The sequence below is a fragment of the Spea bombifrons genome, chromosome 2, assembly GCF_027358695.1.
Source record: "Spea bombifrons isolate aSpeBom1 chromosome 2, aSpeBom1.2.pri, whole genome shotgun sequence".
NCBI classification, from domain to species: Eukaryota; Metazoa; Chordata; class Amphibia; order Anura; family Pelobatidae; genus Spea; species Spea bombifrons.
In genome coordinates, this window is record NC_071088.1 from 123,039,744 (window position 1) to 123,067,504 (window position 27,761).

At 37.5% G+C, this 27,761-nt stretch overlaps 1 protein-coding gene and 1 long non-coding RNA gene across 3 annotated transcripts in view; one reads left to right on the forward strand and one right to left on the reverse strand.

Moving 5' to 3' along the window:
* NBEA (neurobeachin) overlaps positions 1–27,761 on the reverse strand; it is a 241,553-nt gene that overhangs the window by 115,841 nt on the left and 97,951 nt on the right. For both annotated transcript variants that reach the window (XM_053456345.1, XM_053456346.1), the window contains exons 30-36: positions 27,260–27,695; positions 23,772–23,923; positions 21,945–22,071; positions 19,581–19,708; positions 12,031–12,092; positions 4,590–4,654; positions 2,244–2,352 (exon numbers count right to left, since the gene is read on the reverse strand). In XM_053456345.1, the coding sequence (XP_053312320.1) occupies positions 2,244–2,352; positions 4,590–4,654; positions 12,031–12,092; positions 19,581–19,708; positions 21,945–22,071; positions 23,772–23,923; positions 27,260–27,695 (1,079 nt within the window). The remainder of the gene's footprint in view (positions 1–2,243; positions 2,353–4,589; positions 4,655–12,030; positions 12,093–19,580; positions 19,709–21,944; positions 22,072–23,771; positions 23,924–27,259; positions 27,696–27,761) is intronic.
* On the forward strand, positions 10,170–22,113 carry LOC128474092 (uncharacterized). The gene is made up of 3 exons (XR_008346310.1): positions 10,170–10,709; positions 21,057–21,160; positions 21,958–22,113. It is a non-coding gene; the product is annotated as an uncharacterized LOC128474092 (long non-coding RNA).

Consider the following 27,761-nt stretch of genomic DNA (forward strand, 5'->3'; position numbering starts at 1 on the left):
CACCAGGGTAATGCCCGGTGGGCTGCTGGCCAATATCACCATACACTCGCCCAATCTGCCACTCCAGCTGATGGCTATGGCCGGCCACACGCTATGTGAGCATATGGGCCACACTCACATAAACAGGGGGACGCTGGCCTTAAAATGCCAGGGCTGCCCTGTCATCCCAAATCAGTTCTGTACATAATTCTCCATTTCAATTAATACACTTAAGTGTTTCGTATGCCAATAAAACTAGAGATAGACATGCGTGCTTAAATAAACACAAAATGTAAGCAAAACATGATTCTAAGATAACCACTCCTGATGAAAATATCACTGGCCTATTCACTTTACAGAGGTTTGCACAAAAGTTAGGAGCTAGATCTAAAAATCTAGGAGCCATGGCTAGCTAGCTCCTGGGATTCATCAAGCCCTACATTGTTACTTGCCAAATGCGTTCTGCTGCGTCTTACTGGGCCACATGGCTAGAATTACCCCCAATGATGAATAGAGACAGCCACAGGTAATCATTAATGTAATTATGCATTATCTACGACCAGTTCAGCCTTTCTCGCAGGAGAAGCTCACTGGGGTTTGCCATTGATGATGCAAAGTGTTATAAGAGAATGGAAAAAGTCCCACTCCCCAGAAAAACTTTAGTTTAGCAACACGCAATTCTTTGGTTTTATAATAACAATTTAGGATTGTAGTTTTGTTTTTGGGGTTCATTGAGCAAAATCCATCTTATTGTCTTATATAATGAGGACTCCTCAATCATTTATTCTTCACAAATATTTTTATGGTTAAAAAAACGGTCTATTAAAACATCTGAAGCAATGTGTGTGTTATTGTTAAGAAAGGAGAATATAGCATTAATAGAACCAAGAACATCTAAAATGAACACAATAAATTCACTAATGTCAATCTGTGAAGTGTTATCGGTGCTCTAAAAATAAATACAAAAAAGGTTTAAAAATCTTTTCTGGATTTCATACTTTTCTGGTAGGTCAAGGAGCAGAAGAGCCAGTACATCAAACCGCAGGCTTAGCCGAGCTGTCTGGTGGAGATAAGGAGCTCATCTAATCTGCCGCGTGCCCCGTACTCCCCCCCAGCTGGAGGGCACCTTTATACAAAATCCTGACACAGTTCTACATTTTATTTTGTGCTTTAATCCAATCTCATTTATATCAAGTGGCTGCTACGCTACACATACAAGACTCGAGACATAAAAGAGAATACACGCACATTATATTTATACCTATGGATGTACACATGCATGCAAACTGGCAGCTGTCTGATGCCAACATTAAAATGGGATTAAGATCTGTATAAATTGTTAATATGCCTGAGTGTGAGCAGAGGCTAAACATTTTGGAGTGAGTGATATCTATCTGTCCCTATCTGGTGTATCACGGTAAGGAGCTGATGAATAAGTCCATCATAGCACAGACATGTATACTATAGCACTGAATAAGAACCAGGCAGCTGCGGTTACCGGTTCCACCACTGATCTACAAACATTCTGAGTGTTCAAGATGACGCTTCCTTTCACCCAAATTCCTTTGCATCTCTTTCATACGCGCTCAGAATGTTTGCCGGGTATCAGCGCTCTACAGCTTCAAAATCACAACAACGTGAAAAGACGCCGTGCAAAGTGTGTGTTTATATTATACTTTGTAAATAAATAATCCTAAAGATTTAGGTGAATAGAGAAGTATAGATGGCAGTCACACAACAAGAACCAGTACACATTGCTAATCATGTCGCATTTAAATAATACCGTCTATTTGAATTCATAAAGACACATACAATTGAATTGTGATGTTTCTTTACTTCTTTTAGTGGTATACACATCTCTACTTACACACACACATAACACATACATACACACACACAACACATACATACAAAGGGGTCTATTTATGGATATGAACATCTACATTATACCCGATTCGTGTCACATTTCCAAACACATACTTTACAAATGTTCTGAAATAAAGACACACAGACCTTCTGCAAACACTTAATGATACCACCTGCTCCCGATGAAGTCATTTTTCCATGCTGCAAACACGTTCATTCATTCAATAAAAGGAAGCAAATACTGAACGGGTTCCTTGTGCTTGACATTAACCATGGGTCTTCACAACAGCTTGAACCCAGCTACAAGCACGCTCCCCTGGCTAAAATACAGACGGCTTGTGTATGAAGTTACAGGGGAAGCGACGACTGACGGAAAACAGAAGAGCAACGTCACTTACCTCAAACTCTGCGTGTTTGTGCACATCCTCTGCCCGCTGTCTGTTTAAAATAAACTCGGCCTCATTGGCAACACGCACGATGTGGTCCTTCATAGCATGGCACAATAATCTGCGAGAGAAAGGGGCAAACCAGAGACAATCCATGAACCCCGATATCCCAGAGACAGCGGTAAACACGGCCGCGTACAACCAAAACGACAAAAGAAACGGCATTATGATCTTTCTCCAGATAAATTGTATTTTCTTCAACACTGGGAATTCTGTTACTCTGCTCTCACTTGGGAACCAGAGGAAAATGTTTGTGTTTATTTCATGCTGGAACAATGTACTAATATATAGTATAAAATATAATCTTATCATATTTATATTATATATATATATATATATATATATATATATATATATATATATATATATATATATATATATATATATATATATATATATAAAATCATATTTTATGCAAATATACGCATAGAAATGCAGAATGTTACAAACAAAAACCAAACATTTAGGCATCTACAATCCTATAGATAACATGCGAATTCCTAAGCACGGATAACATTTAATTACGTCAATAAATAGCACGTTACTAAGAGAAATCAGTTCGCTTATCGCCATAGAGGTAACCCCTTCACCACAAGGTATGTAAAACATTAGTTTAAAAAAGGGGTTAAAAAAAAGAATTTGCAACATTATCTGATGAATTTGAGAATGAAATGCTGGGGTCTCAGCCATGAAGGTACAGCCATTATATGCAATTTTACATCTCATTAACCTTGCTTTGTTTTAATTATACCAATCCTTTGTTGTAATATTTTAAACGACCTAGTTTATAATTTCAGGCTGTCCTTGGGAGCACTTTCATTTAAGAGCTCATTCATCAACTGTTTATGTCCCGTTAATTGTTGACAAGAGCACAATTATATACCCCGGCTATGATTGATGAACCGCATTCACAAGTGCAGTAGCTGGGAAGAATAAATATTTATAACTATTTCCCCTCTTCAGATTCCAATCGGAATCCCCAGAAGGGTTTAGGGTAACACAATGCAACTGGCAAGGAGAGCGTTCAGCCCGAATGCTAGCTGGAGAACCAGGCTTCCATGTTATTTACCCCCAGAAACAAGCTTTACAACATATGGAGGAAGTTCGTGAACATTTATTTCGTTAACAAAAGGGCTGACCTATAAAGTTCCACTTTAAATATTAAGAAGGCATACCAACGGCATCTAAGCGGACTAGTTCTAGTTGAGAATCATTTCCGTTTTCCCTAATTACATTACCTTCTGAAAAATGTCTTGGGGAAAATATTTTAAGAAAAATTTAACGAAAGTTTAGGAAACCTTAGCTTGAGTAGAATATATATATATATATATATATATATATATATATATATATAACTCTGGATTGCTATATATATATTAATACAATATAAATAGTATATATTCTTCTCTGAATAGGATGTGATAGTGTTCATTTAAAGTACCCCAACACCAAATAAATATCTTCTATATTAAACATAATTTTTTTTTTTACTGAAATATCGGTCATTTATTGTGACCCTGACACGCTGGAAACGGCATAGTTTGTGCTCGCAGAGCTCGTGCTCTGAAGCTATTCGCGCGGTCCTCTGTAGCAGCACCCTGGACAGCACCTTCCTGCTCACTCTCCCCGGGAGCGCTGGCTGCCTCTGGAACTGCCGCCCAAAGCAGATGGAGCAGCAGATGGATTTACAGATTGCTTTCCCTGGATCCTCAGCAGGAAACAACCTTATTACTAAAATGGTGGCCAAATCCAGGACAAACACCATAAACCTTTAATATCTCTGCATGTAACTTAATTCTAAAATTCCAAAAAGCAGACAATTCCATAGCGGAGATCCAAAACAGTCACCTACAGAGGACTCTACCTCTGATGGCTACACAGGACGATGCGGCCCATTTTACTGCAGGGATGTAGCAATCATCATTACTAACGCAACCTACTTTAAAAACTTATATTTTAAAGTGATCCAGACATTGGGAGACAAATCCATATTACTGTGCTTACACAATGTATTGCAAATACTTAAATCAAAAGGAGCAGAAAAATAATTAGGTATAACATTTGCCCAATATCTAGTCACGTATAAGGTTATGTATAATGACAAGCACACATTTTGGTACTGATAGCAAGGAAATTGATCTTAATTCACATTTTAACAACAGTTTAGCGAGCGCACCGTACAGCCCAGAATGCCTGCTTGTGTTTCATTTCAGTGTGAGATATGCATCTAAAAGTTTCAGGTCTCTATGACATGCACGGTTACTGGTACGTCTAATTAAAAGTTATGAAACAAGTTACCTTCCTTCGTTGATGAGCTCAATAAACGCAAGTCCGGCATTCTTCTGGATGGAATTTTGCCATTCCTAGTGGGAGAACAACACAGCGATATGAGGAGCGATGCAGGACCAGCAATCAAGTAACACAAAATCAAAAGTGAACAAGTCACCATAGAATGAAAGAAAAGATGCTTATCATTACCATACTACACTAGAATAGACATTTATTCATCACATGTATAAATGTTTTCATCTCATGTTCGTGAAGATTGCAGGGCAACAACTTTTGTACTGAAAGTGTTTTTAATCTTTGCTTCTTTATGTTCCAAAGGAAAAGGTGTGCGTGTGTGTGTCTGCGTGTGTCTGCGTGCGTCTGTCTGCGTGTGTGTGTGTGTGTGTCTGCCTGCGTGTGTGGACCACCATCACTGATGCTTGAAGTGGGCTACACTTCAGTGTTCCTAGGTACAATGCATAGCTGTGAATAGCAATTTGTATAATCATTCCTAAACATGTATTATCTGTAATATCATTTAATACCATTGCTGAAAACATAGACTGGGACTAACTAACAGCAGTAGGACTGACTGCCCAGCTGTCGATATAATACAAGATGGCAACGTCTAGAATGAAACCTACACATTCCTACCATGCAGTTTAGAGTCAACTTAATATACTTTGAAAGCAGAAGACATTTTAATACGGAACAGAAACGCGAACACATGAGTTACAATTAGTTCAAATAAAAAAAAATAATGAATATGATGGATAATTTATGCAAATAAATCTACAGCTGGAATGTTTTGTTGATTTATTTTTATATATATTCATGGTTCAGCTATAATGAACATAAACAAGGCTTTTTTAAGTAAGAGAAAGGCATGGGATTTATCACAGTTGAATTAACAAACATCTGAATGGTAACTGGAAGGCAAGATCGGTGAAAGTAATCATCTGTCACTACTGCTTACTTAACACTTTGTTAAACATTTCCTAAAAGAAAAGAGTGTAGGAAACTGTAAAGTAAACACTTTTGTAAATACCAAAAAGTCTGGTGAAAAAAAAGTCTGGTTGTAGACGAATGAAAATTTGGAAGGTTACAAAGCTCTTTTTTTTTTGCAGGACAAAACATATAAAGACACATTACTACGCTAAGGCTTCCAAGGCATCCCAAATCTATGCAAGAGACTGTTTTCCTCTTTCACTGGATATTGAAGCTTTCAGCCATCATTGTATTTAAAATGGGTTAAAGCGCATGAATATATGAGGTGAGAATGTAGCCTGGTTTAAGAATGAGTTCCGAGATACTATACTCAGCTGTATGCAATACATATAGTTATTCTCAGTACCCTTGTTGTGGGTCTTTGTGATACATCACCTACCCGTGTATTAAATGGATATTAGCTGGCACAGAAGTGGTTATATATGTTTTTGTATGTCAAAGAAAGACCATAGTAAGGACCTGGTCTCCCAAAAAGACCGTTCATATCTGTGTTTTTAAGACAATATTCTACTATTAGACACTAAACAATATCAAACAAACCAGCTGCCCTTGTGTGTCTTTAAAGTTTCTGCCCTATTACCCCTTACAGACAGCACAGCTTCTAGATCAACACAGACGCTAGTTTGCCCGGCTTCGATAACTTAATCGCAAAAATGATAATATGGTTATATGGATCACTGGTATGGATTGTGAATCTATTAAAACCACTGGATATAGGTAATCTAAGCGTGTACTGTACATACCGGTAACCAGCCATGATCAGACACAAGTCACACATGTTACATACACCTAATCTATAACATCAGCAACTAATATTCCAGTTAATAAACCAACCAAACACTAACACAACCAGAGCCCGTATCAAATGAAATCAAACTCCATGCATTCATAGCGATAAAATCTCAGCCGTTATAGCGGGGCACAACCGGCCCACTTCATGTCATAATACACGTTTCTTCGTATGTCTGATCTACCTGGGTTTAGTATGCAGATAAATCAATAGAAGATATTCAAACACTGATAAGCAGGGAATTTCAGAGAAAACCCTCTAAAACTAAACACATATTTTCACACATGCAAAGCCCTGAAAACCTGTCGCTATATCTGTAGAACTTATCAATAAAAAAAAGAACTTATAATGAAATCCATTGAATATTAACGGTACGACTTAGAAAGCAGAAACTTTAGCGTTTGTTGATCAGACGATATACAGGGAGTAAAACGAGTTAAACAGCTTCATGTTTTATATGAATAATACACAGAAATCACACGATATGAAATCACTGATTTTATCAGGGCCGAGGGTATCACGCTTTTTCTATTTTTCATGTTGTGGCAAACCAGGCCATCAGGAGAAATAATACTAATGGTTCCTGTGCTCCGTGTATTAACCCAAACTCTCCTGGTAAAGGACCAGTCTGCATTGAATGGCGAGTTTTCTGGAGACGCCATAAACGTTGGACACAACATTCCCTTCCACATCGTAACATTCCTTTTTTATCGTTGATAGTGAGAAGCAGCTTTGATAACCAATCATTACAGCTCCAAAAGGGGTTAAGAAGTATACACCAAAGCCTGGAAACAATTATAAATAATTACAGTATCTGAGAGAAGACAGTTTTTTCTTTATTTTCTTCAGAATAGATCTGCAAATCATCAAAGAGGAGAAACCGTGAAACGATCCCCTACACAACTTGTTTTGAAAATCTACCACTAAAGACATTATCAAAGCCGTGACAGAGGCTACAAAGAACAAAGGCAGGCCTCGCCAACAATAATACATCTTTATTTAACACCCCAAGGGCCGAAGGTACATTCAGTGCCCGGCGAGCAGAACAGAGCCGCGGCCCCGGCCGGCACCCAACAGGTTAAACGGAAAGAAACCTTATCCGAACCTGATTGCAGAGCCTTAAGTCAATATGATATCCATTACTTGAAGTCATTTGATTTTAGAGCAACATATGGAAAAAATAAGAGGAAAATCAACAAAAAATCATTTTTACTTAATGCTTCGCAGCACATGCTGAAGAAACGCTTTGCACATCATCAGGACGGACTTTCCGAATAAAAACATCGTTTTTACTTTCAAAGAATGCGCTGACACAAGGAGGGGAACCCGGGCCGTAGTTAAACCGACGGATTGCTGCTCCGCGCAAACAATCTGAAACACATAAATAACCGAAATATATTTTTCGGTGACCTTTCAGTCCTTCGGGAAAAGTCGTCTTGATTATGTACCTTTTAGAAGCTAAGAGGCTGTCCATGTGAACTGAATTATCTCTGACATGTACCTTCAGACGCTGGTAATCGGATAGTTCATGTAAATTTAGACCATACCTCGGATACGAGCCCCTGGCAAGCTTACATTTTTTCAGGAGCTACGATAAGGGAAACAGAAAATCTGACATTTTTGCTAATCTACAGTCGTTAACATGGAATTTCCAACGTAAAGAGCAGAAAAGTATCTAATTTGCTGTAGTAAATGAAAGAAAAACAAACCCCGCATTTCCCTTCCTTTTAAATGTATATAGTAACCTAATGCCTAGATTAGAAAAAAGAGAGAGAGAGAAGGAAGGAGAACAGAATACGGTTATCCATCAACTCCCGCGTCTGCACCGAGCCATGGGAAATTCAGTGAAAGCAAATAATATTTTAATGTCTAATGTCTTCTGTCAGTGGAAACGATGGGATCTAGGCACAGAGAAATACGAGCTGCTTTGGTATTGTTTGTCTTCAGAAACCACAGAAGGGATCGGTATATTGGTATATGTTCTAAGCCTGCTCTAAGCTGTGAATAGTCATAATCCTCACCCCACCGCCAACCCAAACGTGGACTTTGTTCTCATTTTCTTTTAAACCAATGCGTCGAGGTCACATTTACCTCCCGACAGCCATTTTTATCATAATGTCTCTACCCATATACCATGTGCCAATTCTACCCCCCCCCGCATTAACAGCTTTACTTAGTACCCTTCCTTAGTATAGAGGCAATTATTTAACTCATTCTCCTCTTCCTCCTTAACCTCTCTCTCCTCCTCTTCTGTCATTTTCTCTCCTAATTTACCACTCTTGCCCCGCCTGATTCAGGGAAAAAATAATACCCCCAATATATTTGAAGCAACATACATATTTCCACCATATTTTCTAATATTTCAGATGATTAAGTAGATATATATATATATATATATATATATATATATATATATTTCACACTCAATGATTGGAGCTGAGTAGGAGCGTCTAATAAATTATCCTCAGTTGCACTGGAGTTGGAGCACCTGAAAACTATGAGTTTTCCTTCTGGTTTGAGTCCCCATTTGCGTGAATAAAAAGGTAAATCAGAAATGCAATTTGTCCTCTAAGTTGCCATAAGCTTCTCATGGGCTAAGCATATTTTTGGAGCTAAGCGCAGACTTATTGGAAACTGTTACTCAGTCTCAGATCCCGGTGAGTTTCCCATATAAGTGAGTGTAACGTAGCCATGGGTTACGACCTTTACTCGTCAGGGTTAAGTGGATAACCAAAGACTCGCCATTTTAATACCCCACCCTGAAAGAAGTAAAAGTGGGTCTTTAATCTTATGTTCTAGCGCCTCTAATAAATGTTGTTTTGGGGAATAATATTCTATACTATGAATTCCATGTAACTCCAAACAAAGCTTTAGACAGATGTAGAATATTCTTAGTTCTAATACCGATTACCAAGCTGTTATTGTCTACAGAAAATCCTTCTTGATTTATATAGAAAATGGTGAACCTAGAAACTCTTGGGGGGAGGTCATATATAAAAGAGCAGAATTCAGTGCAGGTATCAAGCTCCACACAGGCACTAGTCTGCGTGAAAATATTAATAGCGGGGCAGGAATGGACAGCTCGGGGGATAGAAGGAGAGCGGATGGACATTACAGTAACATGAGAACAGTTTGCAATGAATATTCATACTTTCTACACTCATGGCACAGACTTCACGAGTTTCTCACATGACAAGTAAGGTCGTTCGAGAGATGAGGACCTTCTGCGTTATATTATACTGGGACTAAGTCTATGGTCCCGGATAAAGGTGATCAAACATTAAGGACAAATGCATGTACATTGTTAGTGTAAGTACGTGTATATATATATATATATATATATATATATATATATATATACACACACACGTATGTGAAATAAAGATATAGATATGTTTTTGTTTTAACTAGTATAAACGAGGATTTCTCGTTGATATAAATCCAGTTGTGGATGGACACATAACATGTACACGGATTGGATTTATGGTGAACGCATGCTCAAACACATAGACATTCACTTTTAAAGTGCATGCGCTCAGTGATTTTCCAAATGAAATATAATAACCATAATCCAACTCATATCTCCATTTTTAATTGGATTTAGAGTCATTTTAAAGGTAAGATTTGGACTTATATGTCAATAACATTTTACCCTTGCAGGACCCGTGGTTAAAATAGTGTCGGATAGCCGTCTGATTTCAGCAGCTACGTATAGTTAGATATCCGATATGCACAAGACCGAAATTTTGAAAAACAAAACCATTCGAATGTTTTCTTGTACCTTCCACACAAGTGATTATGGAGACCCATTAGCTGCATTTGGTACATAAGGTTCTGCTAAATGCTGTTAGGAAAGCACTGTGATACGGCTTAAATTTCTCACTCTACCCCTCAATCAATACAAGAGGCAACGTTTCATCTCTGGGGCCACTAATGGCAGGAATTGCTGGAGCCAGCAAATGAGTAACGCTAGACCTCTGATTAGATGATGAGGCCATCAAAAACCTCATGTTACACTGAGCTTTATTCGAGTGAACTGCACAAAGCCAAAGGTGAAGGAAGCAATGTAACATTTTCCTTCTTAAACAAGAACCTAAAAAAATGGACATGTCATGAAGCTCAAAGACCACATGGAAGAAACTCCCTTGGATCCAGGACTTTACGATTAAACTACTGATCCTCAATGTTTCAGCCAAGAGATGGTCTGAAGTCAGAACCCCGCTGAGGAACCTTTCCAACGAGACATTTTTCCTTAACAAGCCTAACCGTTATTATCTGGACTAAAATGAAGTGAAATCACGTACTTATGGGCGAAGCGGAGTAATGGCAATCTACAGGTATACAAACGGCAGGTAAGTACAAGCGTAATTCAGCTATGTATTGTAAATAACTCTAATCACAAAAAGGTTTATATTGGTAGACGAGGTATATATATATATATATAGTAAGATAAATTTTAGGGGATTTATTCAGACAGTAAAAATGAATGTCACCGTGTAAAAAACATTGCACACAAGAGACAATGTGTACATTATATGTGTGTGAATCAAGGTATTGAAGATTATTCTGATCTCTGATAGGGATGAAGAAGAGCATTTTTTATTATTCCTTTACAAGGTCAATTTAAGAAGCTACCAAACACATTAACTTATTTGTAAAGGCAAATGATGAAATCCAGGCTGGAAGGGGTGCCACTTCTGTTATGTGTATGACATGCAGTGATTCAGGCTATACTACAATCTGCGCCTTGTCAGCACGTCGGCCCCAGAGCTCACAATCTTTAGCGTAAAGAACGAGAGGAATTGGTACAAGCCAGGACTTTGTATATGAAAGACTAGGATCGCAAGTAGTTTCCAGACAGCGGTCATTCTCTCTTATCCACCAAATAATTAAAATAACGATAATAGCCCATAATGCTTATAGTTCTGCAGCATTTAGTTTTCAAGTAATAAGTTTTAGAAGCAGAAAAAAGTAATACTATTCACAGTCAAAAACTACTACTGCTACAAAAAAAAGCTATAATGATCCCCCAAAAGTGCCAAGTACAGCCATGAATTGTAAGGAGGAGATCAGGCACCTTCTGTACTGATGAAGAGCAGTAACATGGTAAACTGAACGTACCCTAATATAAAGCTGTTTCTATATGACTACGGTAACACTAAATGTGACCTTTTGTTTTTTTAAGCACCAAATATATTTTGTAGCGGACACACGCTCTGGAGATTTCCAGATAAACGAGACAGAGGTAGAACTGGACTATGCCCATAACATTTGTGAGACAACTATGCAAATTAATTTTACCTATATTATTTAATATAAAATATATAAAGCACCGCTGGTAATGTATTAAATACCACATTCAGAAAAAAAACTCCCATCTCCGACACTCACCGGGGCACCAAGGTTGGAATAGTAACACAACCCAATGAACGTTTAGATTAGTTGATGATCTATATAAATATATATATTATACATACATAAATATATAGACACACAAAGAAAGAAAAGGGTGAAGAATTTTATATATATATATATATATATATATATATAATGTAAATGTTGCATATTTCAATGAATATTTAGAAGGCAGAATTATTGAAATGGTAACAAACATATCAAAATGTATTCTTAGACAGGCATTTCATTCTTATATTTTTAAATAAAATAAGGTACCTGCGAGCAAAGCAGCATTACCAGCTCCACCACCGATGTACTGGACTTCATGCAAACAAGGCCTGTGGGGGGAGGGGAAACACAGATTAGTGGAGCTCATGACTGCGTTTATAATGTACTGCAGAAAACAACTAAAACTTCAAAGAAATATTACATTCAAATAATAAATGGAAAACAGGTAAATATGACACGGTTTAGTTACAAATGGCAGGGGCAAAAATAAAAAGGTTGGCGTTTTCCAGACAAAAATAATTGACTAAATATTCTAATGTCACTATAAACAAATATTTTTAGAATATAAAACCACAAGATAACAAGATTCCCTTATGGCAAATTAAAAAAAATGTAAATAATACTAAATAAAGACTATATAGACAGTCTACATACGGATATTTTCATAATAAATTCCAACCCGATTCCTTAGTGTATTTACTTTCATTTATTTTTTAGTTTAGTTTTCTTTCCTTCCCTCCAAATAATAATCCAAGATGTTGATTAAATGAAAACATTCACAGGCTGTACTATGCCAGGTTCATACATATTTTCTAGGTTTGGTGATGTTTTTCTAGGTTTTTATTACCTGAAACATTCTTTTTTTTTAATTTTTAAAACATATTGAATTTATATCAGAGCTTTTGGCTTGTAAATAGTTCTAGAAATGAATGTATCAGTTGAAAACTAAGGTGCTTCGATTTCATTCAGTAATATGTGACTTAATGACCCCTTTTTAGTGTCTCTCGCTTCAAGGAAAGGCACATTTTAAATTCACAACAAATATTATTATTATTATTTTTACTGTTAGACATTTATGGTTGTTTTACTGATTGAAATGCCAGCAAAAAATCATTTCTAACATTAGACTAGCAGTCAATTAGTGTTAAGTAAAATGAAACGTGTAACATCTCTTTTTCAAAAATATATTCATAATTTTGGAGTTGCAATACACTACAGAATGATTTATGTCTACATATTAATTTATGTACAATGGAGATTACTTCAATGCGTACAATGGAGATTATTTTATATAATATATATACACACACATATCTATATCTACCGTATATCTATATACATACATACACACATACATATCTATATCTACCGTATATCTATATACACACACATACATCCATCAAAGTTTCAGAGAGTATAAATCTAATGGTCTTATTACATTTTCAGAAACATTTTAATAGCTTCAGAAATATTTCCGCCTCTCAGAGAGTTTATTTAATGCATTATGTAGTGGGTATATATGTATATCTCTGCATTAAACAATACATATATAATACGCTGCCCCTATACAGTTACATACAGTTTATACCAAAAAATATGTTAGGAGCATTAAAGACCGGGAAATAGATGCCAAATCCTGCTTTTTATGTATTTTAAATAGTAAGAAAGCGTATGCTCTATTGATTTGTGAGACATTTTCCAGTAGATATATATATATATATATATATCTATATATATATATATATATATAGATATATATATATATATCTATATCTATATATATATATATATATATATATATATAGATATAGATATATATAGTATTTAGGTAAAACAATAGCGAAAGCTATTTTGCTGTCAAAGGAGCAGGCTTCCAATGGCACTAAACTATTAGTATATCCTCGTTTTCAGAATGATACGGACAGGATCGTAAATGTACCTTTCTGCTATATGTGTATTAGCTACAAATATATAAATATAGCTATTTAAGATCACATTTACTGAATAAGTCCCTGGCTTCTTTCATGATTTCTGAGTTATCAAATGGAACCGATCTCTTAAATAAAGCAATACGACCAGCAGTCGCCTGCTATTCATGTCCCCAAAAGTCTGGTCTTTACTGCGATTTACTCCGTGCCACCGTGCAGGTAAACAGCAGCACGTCACAAGTATACAAGTCCGTATGAGCACGTTCCGTGTGTGAACAGCTTTGATGTCATAGAAAATATAGGTACGCTATTCCCGTTATGTTTGCGGAGATTTTACATTTTATGTATTGCTTCCAATTAGACCCGTGATCACACTGCGCACGCATTAAACTATTCTATATATGACGGCTCCCTGCAGCCATCAAGATAGTGTTTAACGTCTGAAGATTTAATATATTTATTTTACTTTCACAATCAGTAATGTCTGTGATCATTCCGGATATCCTCAGCAGCGGGCTTTAAGGAGAGCTCCGCTCGTGCCATAACCCCAGACGTACCAACCGCTGCCCTACAACATTACATCTATAAACCTACACATGTGATCCTACGATTGATAAAGGTAAGCAGCCAATAAAATACAGAATCATTAAATGCCTACATTAACAGATTTCCATCCTATTGAGATCACCGAAAACCATTTCCAGACCACGATGGCTTCAAATGTTCAGAATGACTGAGGTCACCAAGTGTCTGACCTCCGCTAGTCTGGGAAAACTGATGTATGGCTGGCAATTATGTTGAAAGGCTGGTTTTTTATGTCTTTTTGGTTTCCTTTTTCTTTTTTTCTTCTTCAGTTGAACGCTAATTATTAGCCTTTTCCGTAGCTGTGGCTTACCAACGGCGAAACAAAGGCAGAAAACATCAGTTCCAGTTTCCGATTGTATCGGGCTGGCCAATATCTCAGATACATGGAATTGTCTACTTATCCTTATATCTAGAAATGCATGAGTTTAACTTGACCTTCCATGTCCTCGGAGGCTTAAAGGGTACTTTTCCTATGGTGTTTAAGGGGTTAAAAAGCAGAGCGCTCTATGAAATAGGAGCACGGGTTTTGATCTGTTGTGTTTTATTGCTACAATATGTGTAGGAGTCTCGCAGGATACCACAGTCACTCCGTCTGGTCTTTATCAAAGTTTCTCTACAGGTTTTTCTCCGAATGATTTCCCATCGCACCAACTCAAAAATCTTTTCACAACTGGAACCAATTGGAAGGCAAACACAGAACGTTAAATTGTAATGTTTTGTTTGCTTGGATTAATTTGGAAAAAGAAACTTTAAAATTGGTCTAATTTGTGAAGCCTCCAATTGCCTTCAGTGACGGGGAAACAAAGCAGATCGTAGAGCCGGCTGCACAACGCCTGCCATGGAGGGCTGCAAACAGGCCAGGAATTCAGGGTATCCCTGTCTGAAAAACAGTCATTTAAGGTATTTATTTAGTTTTTTTTTTTTTTTTTTTAATTGGGATGTCTGTGCTCGGGCTGGGATACCCAAAAATGGCGGCCTGTTTGGAGCCCTCAAGGACTGGAGTGTTGCAGCCATACGGTATGTTGTTCAGTTATTCCCAGGAAAAAGCACGTCGGATCTGCATAGGCTGTGTAAAAATTATCATCCCTACAATCTACCATTTTGGGGCTCCCATCATAGAAAGCTTTTTGATCCTCTCCACCAAGCTGGTTATGCTACGGCTGACACAGCGGGAAGGGAGGACATGGCATTCATTTTCATTATTATTTACCAACAGCGATGCCGGTTTCCTTTTTACTTTTTATCGTCGTAATTATTTTTATGGATAATTTAATAAAAGTTACGTTTTATTAATTCTCTTCCTTGTTAGTACAGCCTGACGATCAGACAACACCAGCAATTATATATATTTTAAAAAAGCTTATACAGTAAAATTACTAGTAACTCTAAATTATTCCTCCGGCTCTATCCCTATCCTGTATTAATTAATCTTTAATGCGGTGGTTTTTAAACAGTTCAGTTGTTCTAAGGACACTTTTCTGATTTTATTGCAGGCCTCTGTGTTCTTTCATGTATCAAGATTAACGTCACCCCTTATGGTTTGAGGGTTCATTTCATTTTTGGAACATGCAGGACTGAGAAGGCAGAAAGCAAGTTAACTATATATATATATATATATATATATATATATATATATATATATATATATACGGTATATATATTGAACTATTTAAAAACATGTTTCAACTAAAATGCTGGATGGTTTGCAGAAAAAAAAAAGACCAATATATATCAATGTAAAGAGACAGGGAAGATATGATATATTTAACTACATAAAGCGAGTTAACAGTACAGGAGCGAAGTTTATCGCAAAGAGAAATATTAGAACAAGAGGTCATAAAAATCAAAAGATCAGAGTATCAGTCTTTACTTTACCCAGCAGAAGTGATAGAGGCTAATAGATTAAGATGTATGCCAGTTCCATATATGTTTAAATTCCCTAACTGTGAGACAAGGTAAAGAACCAAGTCTTTACATCAGTAAATAATGTAAATTAGTAATTAATAAGTAAATTATCCTTCATCAAAATATATATTTCTACAAACAGACATTATACATGCTTTATAACAAAATAATAATAATAAAAATATATATATATATATATATACATACAAACAGTATATACCAGTATATATTTGTTATAAAGCATTTGCAATGTCTGTGTTTAGAGGCACAGATTATATATTCTATTTCTTCCTTTAAATCCAAGAACATGGCAGACGACAAACCATTTGTATAGTTTTATTCCTCGTAGACATCCAGCGACCTCCTGTTATCCTCAAATTAAATAGACAATTAATGCACAGCAAATAATATTTCCAATTTCCCAACAGGGACGGGGTTCACATTTTTGACATAGCCTCCACAACTTTTTTTTTTTTTATTATTTCTGGGGCCAAATAATACTTCTACGGAAATAAAATGTGAAACGTATAGGCACAAAATAAATTTGACATCAGGTCTCCAAGTGATATATATTTTCAGAAAACCTGATTATTATGCCACGTTGTCAATTAAGAATTCAGTATTTAGCTTAAATGAAAAGCAGATATTCTGACAAATTACATGCAGCATAAGTGTTTTATGTTGCAATACATCTTTCTTTCTAGACATAATATGATGGGAGCTTAGGGAAGGGACTGGTATTTACAATGAGAAAAAACCCCAATGACATTTCTTCATAAATCACTTTAAAAATGTTTCTTAAGAAAAAAAATCACTTTAATACAATAAGGCGAACTATTGTATTTCAAAAAGGAAAATTGTTTGACATTCATCTGTGCAAAAAAGAAACATGAATAAGTGGGATCCTAACAGAAACGCTTTGATATTTTAACCTCGCATTATCGTATCAGAAGCAAAGACTTGTACAGAATAGCGGCAGAATAATGCCGGCTGAGATTTTACACGCCGTCACCGTCACACACGCTAATTCAAGTTCTTGCGGGTTTCTACATTTTACAAAAAGAACAGTAATAAGCCTAATTATTTATATAAAAAAAAAAAGCTTTGATAGTAACACCATACGATATATGGGATACACTTTTTAATTACAATTTAAAGTGAAATAAAAGGCTCTTATCACTTTCCCACAGCAAACTATAGCGTTACTATGAGTAAGCCCCCCGACCTTTTCATTACAGTTAGGAAGATGCCGGGTTCATAGGATAAGCAAGGCCGGGACCGTGAAGCAAGAATGACATTAATGATGCCTGATGAGGGTTATTTCACCTTTAATGGCACTGGGCTGACACATTCAGATACTTAGACAGAAAAGTATTACTCCGATTAAAGAAAAGTTACTCGTATCTCTACCACGGGTTAGCCATCCCAGCCCACACTATACATCCACTAGTCCAGCATATACAGGGACTCAACCCTACTAATGACGCTGTAAACGGGACTGTAACATTTTAATAGACAGACATGCCGTTAGCCGTTGGTCCAAGAAACACGCTACACGGATCTGCTAGAATTAGAGGCGACCCCAGATATGCTGTGCGTTTGTTGGGGAACTCGTCTTTCAATATTCATCTTTCTTTGCGTTTCAAGGAAGCACTCTCAAGTTTTTGTTTTCTTAACATAGCGAGGAAGTTGATAGGACTCCAAAAGCGGGTCGCTGGGAAGCGGGTGATTAATTCAGTAACGGCTGGGACCATTTATTTTTCTAATGTATGATCTAGTGTCAGAGTAACAATAGAATTTATTACAAAGTATAAAGCATGTCATATTTATTCAGTCCTTTGAATCAAAACGGGACAGAGAAAGTCATGCTATCATACATACTTCAGTAAAATGCTTCATCATACATTCAGATGTTTTAAATTATGCTGTAAAACGGCACGAGGGCTGATTGTTAACCAGCTTTTCCTTATCTTTGGTTGTTCGGACCCAAAAACATACAGAATGTGCTCTGCGCTTTTACAGTATCTTTGGAGGCTTGGGTTGGGATGTCTCACACTAAAAGCCACTTTATCTTCTCAACTCATTCTCAGAGATCCACTGAATGTTTCAGATTATATCATTCAGCTTTTTGAATGAATGAATGAATAATGAATGAATCATGAATGAGGCAGTCCTGCCTGGCCTACCATACGTCCTCCTACATTGAAACTTTTCTTTAATAATCAACCAGTTAAATTATTAGAGTTCGTGGAATAATAAAATTTAGCTTTTTAACACGTAATGATTTTTAAAGTTCTATATTCCTGGCTCTCCTGCTGAGTGTTCCTCACCCCTCGCGAGACCCATAAATGCTTCGGTCTTCAGTCTCTCCCACCTGACGCACCAAAAACAGCGATTTTACTCAAGTACAATGCGTATTACATCATTGGAACCTGGATGAACCTTTCTGGACCAGGGCTGTTATATGTGGAATAGACAAACTATTCTGTTACCAACACAACTTAATTAGAAAAATACGTTTTAAAAGAAACTGCACCCTTGGGACTATTTCACAGTATATGCTATGCAACTGGAAGAAACGTACCCCCCCCCCCCAAAAAAAAAAGAACCTCACAGCTTTAACCAGAGTCTGCAAAATGATAACCCTTAAGTAATGAACATTATTCTTACAAAAAATGCATGATATTTTTATAAGTGCAAATATTTGTAGAAAATGTCAGGTTAGAATTGTGAGACCATTAGCTTAACCAGGACAAGGAATTTCTATGTTATAAAATATAATTAAAATATATAATAATAAAAATTATTTTGTTTAAGTAGAGAAGACAATTTATTTTTGCCACAATAATCCTCTTTTGTTAGGTGCCTGATTTTAACGTTCAACTTTATATCCTAAAAGAAAATCTTCCTTTGTTAAAAGATACTTTCTTGTCATATAAAGCATGCTTTCACAACTGGTTATTTTACGTGTTGCTACAGATAAATGAGGCACTGTTATTACATGTGTAAGGTACGTTTTTAATAATGTGCCTATAAAACTTAGGGCTCATGAGATAATACACACTGCCCCAGGACACCGCTTCTTGAATCACGTCATGCGACGGGGAGGGACAGAGATAAAGTAATTAGCGATCTGAACCCGCGATGCATTAAGATCTCAGGTCGCCGATTCTGCAAAACTATTCTTAAAATGATAAAGTAACAAAGAACAATGAAGTTACAAAGGTTACTAAAAAAGAACTTGAACTGTTGGAGATAACCTAAAGTGAAAACACGAAGCTCAAACCAGGGCAAACAAATCCATTTTATTCATTTCAGCTTTGTTTAGAAACAAGCCGCAAAGGAAATGTATTTCTCCAAATGAAACCTAATAAGTGTTACAAACGTGACGAACAATACCTTCAATTAAGAGCTCTTGTCCATGACTCCCAAGCAGCGTCCGAGACAGGAACGGGGCAAAATCAACAAAGATTTCACGCAGGAGGGGAGCCACCTTTTCCAAAGCTCGTTCTAGCTTGGCTGTGATGCTGAAGATGAACAGAAAAAAAAGAGAGATTTCCCATTAATTAATCCATTTCCCATTAGTCTTTGCTGTTTCACCTTCTAGTAATTACAAATAGAACTAACTTTTTAACGAGTGCATACTGAACACATCATAAATAATCATTCTTTACATTTCTAGTATCAGGTTTTACTAATGGAGTATGGGTGGTCATTTTATTTTCCAACTGGATCAAAAGATCGTCTGACTTCCATGTTTACCGTTTAGGAAATCATGCCCCGTACCCGTCAGATCAGCTCGGAAGTAGACCATGGGGTAAAGAAATACTATCGAGCTCAGTGAGTAAGAGGCTGAAAAGCATTTACTGAAGTGTTAAATATTAATTTCTACCCATCACATACTTGTCAATAGTGTTTTATGAAGAAGAATGCTTATAGCTTCCAAACATGCGCTGGATTTACACACGCGCGCACACACGCGCGCACACACACGCATCTCTCTGTAGGAGAACGCACAATGACCCACTTCTTCCTCGCTATTTTGAATGTTAAGCAAAATGTTAACAGAGGAGCAGACGGCTGACGTGGGGACAAGTGATGAGAGTTGGTCTGGGTCCCCCTAATTGTAATGTAGGCCAAGGCAGTGTGATTTATCAAGTCTGTCCACTTTACAGAGATGGACCGGTCCCCATATTTCATTTTATTGTTCAATTAAAACAGTAGCTGCAAATATTCACTTGTCATCTGCTTGGTGATAATTGGTAGTTGGTTAACATGCATTCAACTGTTACCATAAAACCTCAATTTTGCACAAAAGCTACGCAGCCACCAGATGAGGTCACTCGCTGACTAGAGTCATTACTCGGTGATCAGTTATCAATATATTGGGATAAATGCTGCTAAAAATAAAATACCATAAAATAAAAAAAAAATCAGATCGCTTGTGACACACTTAGGCCACCGATCAGATAATCAGATATGTAATAAAAATACTAATAAAATAAGTTTTGGTTAATAAAGTGGTTTTTAGCTTATTACTTGGATGAGGCCCCTCTCTTCGACTCTCACCGACGGGAGGGGGACATCTACTGCCGAGTCTGACAGCATTTGACCTGGAGGCACCGAAGGTTCTTAACAGTGTTTTTATTTGATTTTAAGTTAAAACTACCCTCCTATAACCATGTGTGGTGTAAATATAACCAGATAATCTTATTTTCTGTGCCACTTACCATATTTTACAGTTAGAACATCGTGATACCCATGAATGGGGTTTGCGTTTAAGCAATGAGGAATGGTACAGGGCCTATAAAGCTCTATAGTATTTGAATGTAGATCGCATTTAAATTGGGATTTATTTCCACGTTCCTCTTACAGGCACCATTATACCGCTATGAATACAGTACGGACGGACTGATGAGTGGAAGCAAGACGGAGTGTTGGCCAGATGGAGCGTATTAATTACATGCCTAGGTAAACAGGTGAGCCTTGAGTGTGCCTGTAAAGATTTTCGGTGAGGGGCTGTCAGACAGCACGAGGCATGGACAGGATTTATTATTTATAGCCTGCAGATGTCCTTAAGTTTTTGGCATCAGCAATAACACACTTTTAATTACGTTACAAGATGTTAACAGCATTTAGTGAATACTAGTCTGGCTGGTTTGTTCATGAGCTAAGTTTAACCTCTAGGATGCCAAACAGGCAGAATATACCCAGAACCTGAAAAAACACACACAGGAGTTGAGGACAGCACACAAGCAGCGCTTGCATTAGACTTCTGCTAGGGATGTAGTAGTTACAGGACATTCAAATGTGGTACAACATCTTGGCGACGTGGCTAGAAAAACATGGCAGAAAGCAGAGGTATGGCCTTCAGAATCAGGTAATGTTTATTAAGGTTAATGTAATGATGGCGGCCTCCCTTCATGAGTAGAGTCTCCCATGTCTAGACATCCAGCTAGGCATTTACCATGGGCAAATACATAAAAGATCCGAAGGACTTACAGGGAGCCTAACTGTGCGCCAATTACTTGTAATTCCACATCCAGACACGTTGGCTGGGTAATACACAGTGGATTGGCAATGGTTTGCTTTAGCAATGGGCCACATAGCTTGACTTGTCTCCCTTGATGACGGCCATCCGGGTATATCTGCATCCAGTGCAGATCTTGTACAGTTTTAGTCATAAGGGTAGCTGCACGTTCCACTTCATGCATTCATCTTTCATTCATCAGTTTTAATTCATTCAATTCATCCAATTATTACCTCATGTTCTCAGCAGAGTCCTCTGGCATGGGGGCCACCGTCTGCACTGCAGGGAGATTTTTGCTTGTAGCACCATTTACAAAACTAGATGATGACGAGGAAGAGGAGGAAGCAGAATCAACAGCACCTGTATCGGAGACAGACAATTGTATTAAAACATGAGCGGCAAGTATTCAAGTGTCACTGTTATTCTTACTACTACGAAGTCATGACATTTACTTTGTCTATTGTGAGTGTCTTCCTACTGTTATCCCCTTTTACTATGTGTTATATTAGGATCTATTCACTAAAGGTAGAGTGTGCAGGTGAGTTGTCGTCTCCATCATAAAAGGTCCAAACCCCAGCGAGCTTCCGCAGCAGGAAGAGCTGGCCTGGCCCGGCGTATCAGTGAGATCTGTGCAAGGTCTTCTCACCCGCTAAAATTATACATTATACAGGGCAGCTCTGGACTTCGTGCTGGAGAAACTTGCTAATTCTTAATGCAAACGTGAATAACTATGTAAATAAAACATATCGGGAATGATCTGTGGCGTTAAGCATTCAATGCTACATTTAACATAAAGTAATATCCCAGCTCTTCTGCCCTCAATTGATTCTAATTATATATATATATATATATATATATATATATATATATATATATATATATATATATATATATACACACACATATATATATATATATATATATATATATATATATACATACATATACATACATACATACACACACACATACATACTTATGCTAGATGTAGTTTTAAGTTCTTTTGTCTATTAGCGAGTTAAAGAGAAGGTAGCCAGGCTAAGTTTCCACTTATCGAGATATGAATCAGCACATCTGATCCTCGTGTTTCATTGTAACATTGTAAATTCCACTTTTAAACTGTTTTCACGTTTACCACTTCAATCTTTAAAAAACAGCTCTGTTTTACTGTCCTGTAGAGACTGTAAAAGCAGCATTTAGAGCACATACACTCAGACCTGCTAAACCATAAAGCTTTTAACGCAACAGCATCCATTATGGCATAAGAACACATACACATCCAGACTGTGGTGAGTAACTGCAGGCTTTAAAACAAAAAGGCTTCAGAACAACGAAATTCATTTCTTAAAACACTTCTCACGCCTAAAAGCTGTTTACAGGTCAAACTCAGTAATATCGGATCCTTTGAGGTTTACCCGAAATCCTGTTTGACCTTCTATTTTGCTATGGATCGAGTAAAGACATAATCACTTCTAAAGAGAATCCCATTATATTATTGCTAATCTTTTGTTAAATGGCTGATTGCTGTTGGTAAATGGTTGGCGCTATATAAAAGATAATAATAATAATAATAATAGATTCAGGCAGCACCTGTAAAAGGTGGCTTAGAATATAAAGAACTTCGGGGTAGGAAACTGATAAGATAATCCGATCCCTAGAACCCTCAAATTCAAATCTCAGATCCATGAGGTCAAGCCGGGCACACTCCTGAACCGAGTAAAGTACAGGCTGCGTGTGAGTGCTTGCTCAAAGATCAGTGATGAAAATGTCCGGGTAAAGATCAAGTTTAAAAACAACTTGGGGCATTTCAATGAATAATAGAGGCAATTGTTTTTATACATTTTATTGTCAATACATGTTATCTATGAGACATACGTAACCAAACCAGTCCACTTCTACTTACCGCTTCCTTCACTTATTGTATATTAACGTGCCATACTCAAATTTGGAGTAAGCGTCAGTGGCATGGTGTCATCAGATCAGTCATTCAAATGTAACACCCGTAGAGGAAGGGTTAAACAATACATTAACAAAGCTAATTAAAAAAAGGAGCGAAATACCTGTTGTATTGATCATACTTTTAGGAGTTGCTCCAGGAGCAGCAAATATATTTGGTGTGGTGCTGGGTGTTAGACCCCCGCCACTGGTGGTCCCAACTGTGTTTACAGCTAAGCTCCCGGGAGGTGGCTTTTTCACAGGTACCACCACACTCCTGCAAAAAGAAAAGAAAGGAGATCACTACACAATGCCAAATAATATTATCAGACCTGAATAAACATTTCTCATTACCGGGCAGAAGAACAAAGACCATAGAAATGTAATGTTTTATTCATTTTTATTCATTTCACAATTGTATCTATATGCTTCAAGCTGAAATATCTCGACCCTATTGTTAAGAGACACTCCTGTCATGTAGATGTATTGTTTAGATTATTTATTATACACACATATACAGTGATGTGAAACAGATCATCCAACCAACTTTAATATTAGACAAAGATAAGCAGAGTAAACACAAAAAATATTTTTTTTAATTATGATTTTATGTATAGAAGGGAAAAAAGGATCAAATCCTACCTGATTCTACGTGAAAAAGTAATTGCTCCCTAAAATACTAAACCAACCAATTAACCAGATTTAACTGAAAATTGTGTTGAAGTTCACTAGACACTTTGCTGCCAGTTGCAGTGAATCTTAACATCAATTAAACAGAACTTGTCTTGCAGAGTGAAGCAGGCTAGAGTCTCAAAAAGCAACAACGGTTTAAAAAAATTCAACAACAGATGAGCGTCACTGACATGTATTACACTAGAAAGGGTTACAAAGCCATTTCCAAGGCTCTGGGACTCTCAGCAAACCACAGCGAGAGCCATTATCTACAACTGGAGAAATCATGGAACTGTGAAGAGGCTTTCCAGCAGTGGCCGGTCTTCCAAAATTCCTCCGAGAGAACATCGCATCATCCAGGAGGTCACAAAAGAACTGCAGGCCTCAGCCGCTTCACGTAAGGTCAGTGTTAACAAGTCCACAATAAGAAAGAGAGTGCAAAATGGCATCAATGGGCGAGTTACAAGGTGAAAAACACTGCTGACCAAAAAAAAAAACAAAAAAAACTTGTCTTCATGGAATTCATGAATTCTGCTCTCTATCATTAAACACTGGAAGAAATTTTCCTGCCACGAGTTCATGACCTAAATCTCAAGCACAATTGGGTTATCCACCAGGACGGTGATCCAAAGAACACAAGCAAGTCCACATATGAATGACTCCAATAAAACCAAAACCAAGGTAGTAAAAAAAAATAAAAAATGAAAAAATGGCCAGATGTTGCAAGCATTTGATTGCAGTTCTTGCTGCCAACAATGGCACAACCAGTTATGTTCAGGGGGCAATAACTTTTTCATATAGGTGATATAGGTTTTGATTAACTCTAACATTAATAAATTAAATGATCACTTAATCACAGTATTTTGTGTTATTGTCTAATTAGATTAGTTGGATGATCTGAAACATTAAGGTGCAACAAATAAGCAAAAATAGAAGAACTCAGAAAGGGGCAAATACTTCACAGGGCTGTATATAGCGGACAGCATGAAAGGCATGAGCACGCCGTACATATTTGTATGCACTACGGGCTCCAAGAATGATAAGTCATGTCATTACGTGTCAAAACTAAAACTCACCTTCAAACAGCTCAAGAAACGCTCACTAAAATGTAATAAATGAATGACCCGATAACCCAGGAAGCCGGTCTGAGGCAGAACTAAAGATGTCTGTGCTATGCTTTATCCTGTAATTATAGATACCTCTGAACAGATGAGGCAGGGGGGCCGTGAAATATTGAAGACTAATTGAAAAGCACAGTTGTCCCCACTTGTGGTGAAAGGGGTCTCTGAAAAGCTACGCAAGGTTTGGGAGTTTGAAGGGAAATTTTTGATGTTGTCACTCTCAATCTAGTGAATGGCTGACAGACAATCAAAGCCGTCTGGCAAGCTGGCAGCTCATTTTGTTGGCAGGTGGCAAACAATTAGACACACCAATTTGTGCCTCCTGATGACATTAAAGCATGAAACTAAGTTGTATGCAGGGCCTAGTGATTTGTGTGAAAGCATTTCAAAAATAATACTCTTTGCCGTGGCAACTCATTTCAGACTGCCACCTTCCATTATGGCTTTGAGCGCTGAAGACGACAGGCCTCAGGAACGTACAGAGCAAGGGCCGCTTCTGTTCAATCCGTCATCAGCGCCCCTCGAGACCTCAATCCCCTCCTTTCATCAATATCACCTCATCATTTACATTCGATAGCACTCGGCCTGCTGCATACATTAAAGACACTCGAGTGCCTTTTGTTGCAGTGTATTAGCCTACTTTGTATCTCTACATTGTCGTTTCATTCTTGCCTTCTCACCAGAACAGCCCATCTAACTGCGAGGCCACGGTGCATTCCGGCGGCTCTCACTCCGCATTCGAGTTTTTCCACCCCAACCTGGATAAACGTGCAGATAATGAAAGCCTTGTGTGCCGCTGTGCCCACCGATACACTAAGAGGCCTTCTCAGCCGCAAACAAGGAATTCAAATCACCTAAGGAGAACCATCACCATCTTTCTTTCTTACTAGTGCCAGATTAAAATATATGTTTCCATAAATATTGTGGGGTTTTCATAGCCATAAAGGATCCGCTCAGGGGGGTGCTTGAGCTGGGATAGTCACTAAAGATGATGACTGCCTGCAATGGCGGCCTCCAGGTCTGTAGGTAAAAGGACCTTTTTGGAAGAAAAACATGATAAAACCCTGTTTTTGTCATTGCTAAGCTACATTATTGTATACAGCACTGTATTTTATGGTCAAAGAGAAACATTTTCTTCCATGTCACTCTCACTTTTAAAGATGCAATAGAAACGGGAAGTGACTAAACAACCAACGTTAAGTATAGGATGAGATTTTTTTTGTTTCCTTCACAAACATAAATTGACATTTTTGGAAATGGCACGATTGAACTGTAGTGTAAGCAATTAAAATGTTACATGTAAAATTACATGAAATTATATAAATTATTTTCCCTGACGCATTACACAAATTTTAACGACCAGCTTCTCTTAAGACAGACACGGAAACATGAAATAACCCGTAGCAGAATGTACAACACACAAAGATTGCGCATGTGTACATGCGTCAAAAACGTGGATGCAGCATTTAAATTCATAATAAACAGAGCTTGAGAACACACGAGTTTTGTGAATATAACTTTTTGGTGGTGCTGATTCGGTGGCTGCATATTAAAATATTCTAAAACTTTGGCCAGAGGGGGGTTGGGGTCGTCAGGGTTGAACAGTTGGAGGGGGGTATTAAATTAGCAATTTAACAGAATAAACCCAAGCCCCTAGTTTTTTTAACATACATCAACAAGAACATGGAAGCGTTATTTCATGGAAGTAAAACACAAACATTTGCAGTGAAACACAGGTAAGATAAAGATAAAAATCAGCTATGAAAGGTTGTAAAGCTGAATAAAGGACGGTTAAACATTTATTTACAGCAGAGTCTTACCTGTCAAAAGAATGGAACTGCATGGGAAGAACCGCCTGGGCCTCCCTCTTTAATACGGGGTCTGGGTAAGGGACAGGGTCAGGGCCGGCCTCTGCTATTTCAAACGGGGCAGCCACGAGACTTTTCAGGATCTCTTTTACATTGATGCCTTTGCTTTGGCTGATGCTAGATATGGATGAGGCTGGCTTCAGCATTTCACTGGGGCTGTCTGTTAAACTCTCCTGCGATTTCTTCACATCAGACGACAGGGTAGACAAGAGCTCACCCATGACATCTGGGCTGGAACTGGTATCTAGATCAGTTCCATTTAAGATGCTACTAATGTGTTCTTCTCCAATACCAGAGTCTGTGTGAGGGATGGAGCTCTCCAGGTGCAGCTCCTCGATCGGTGTTGGAGTTTCTTTCTCTTTGATGTCGGAGAACAAGGCAGGTGTATCTAATGCAAACAAAAGCATTGTGAAGAAGACTCACCAGAATTATATCAAGAAAAAGCATTTAATAA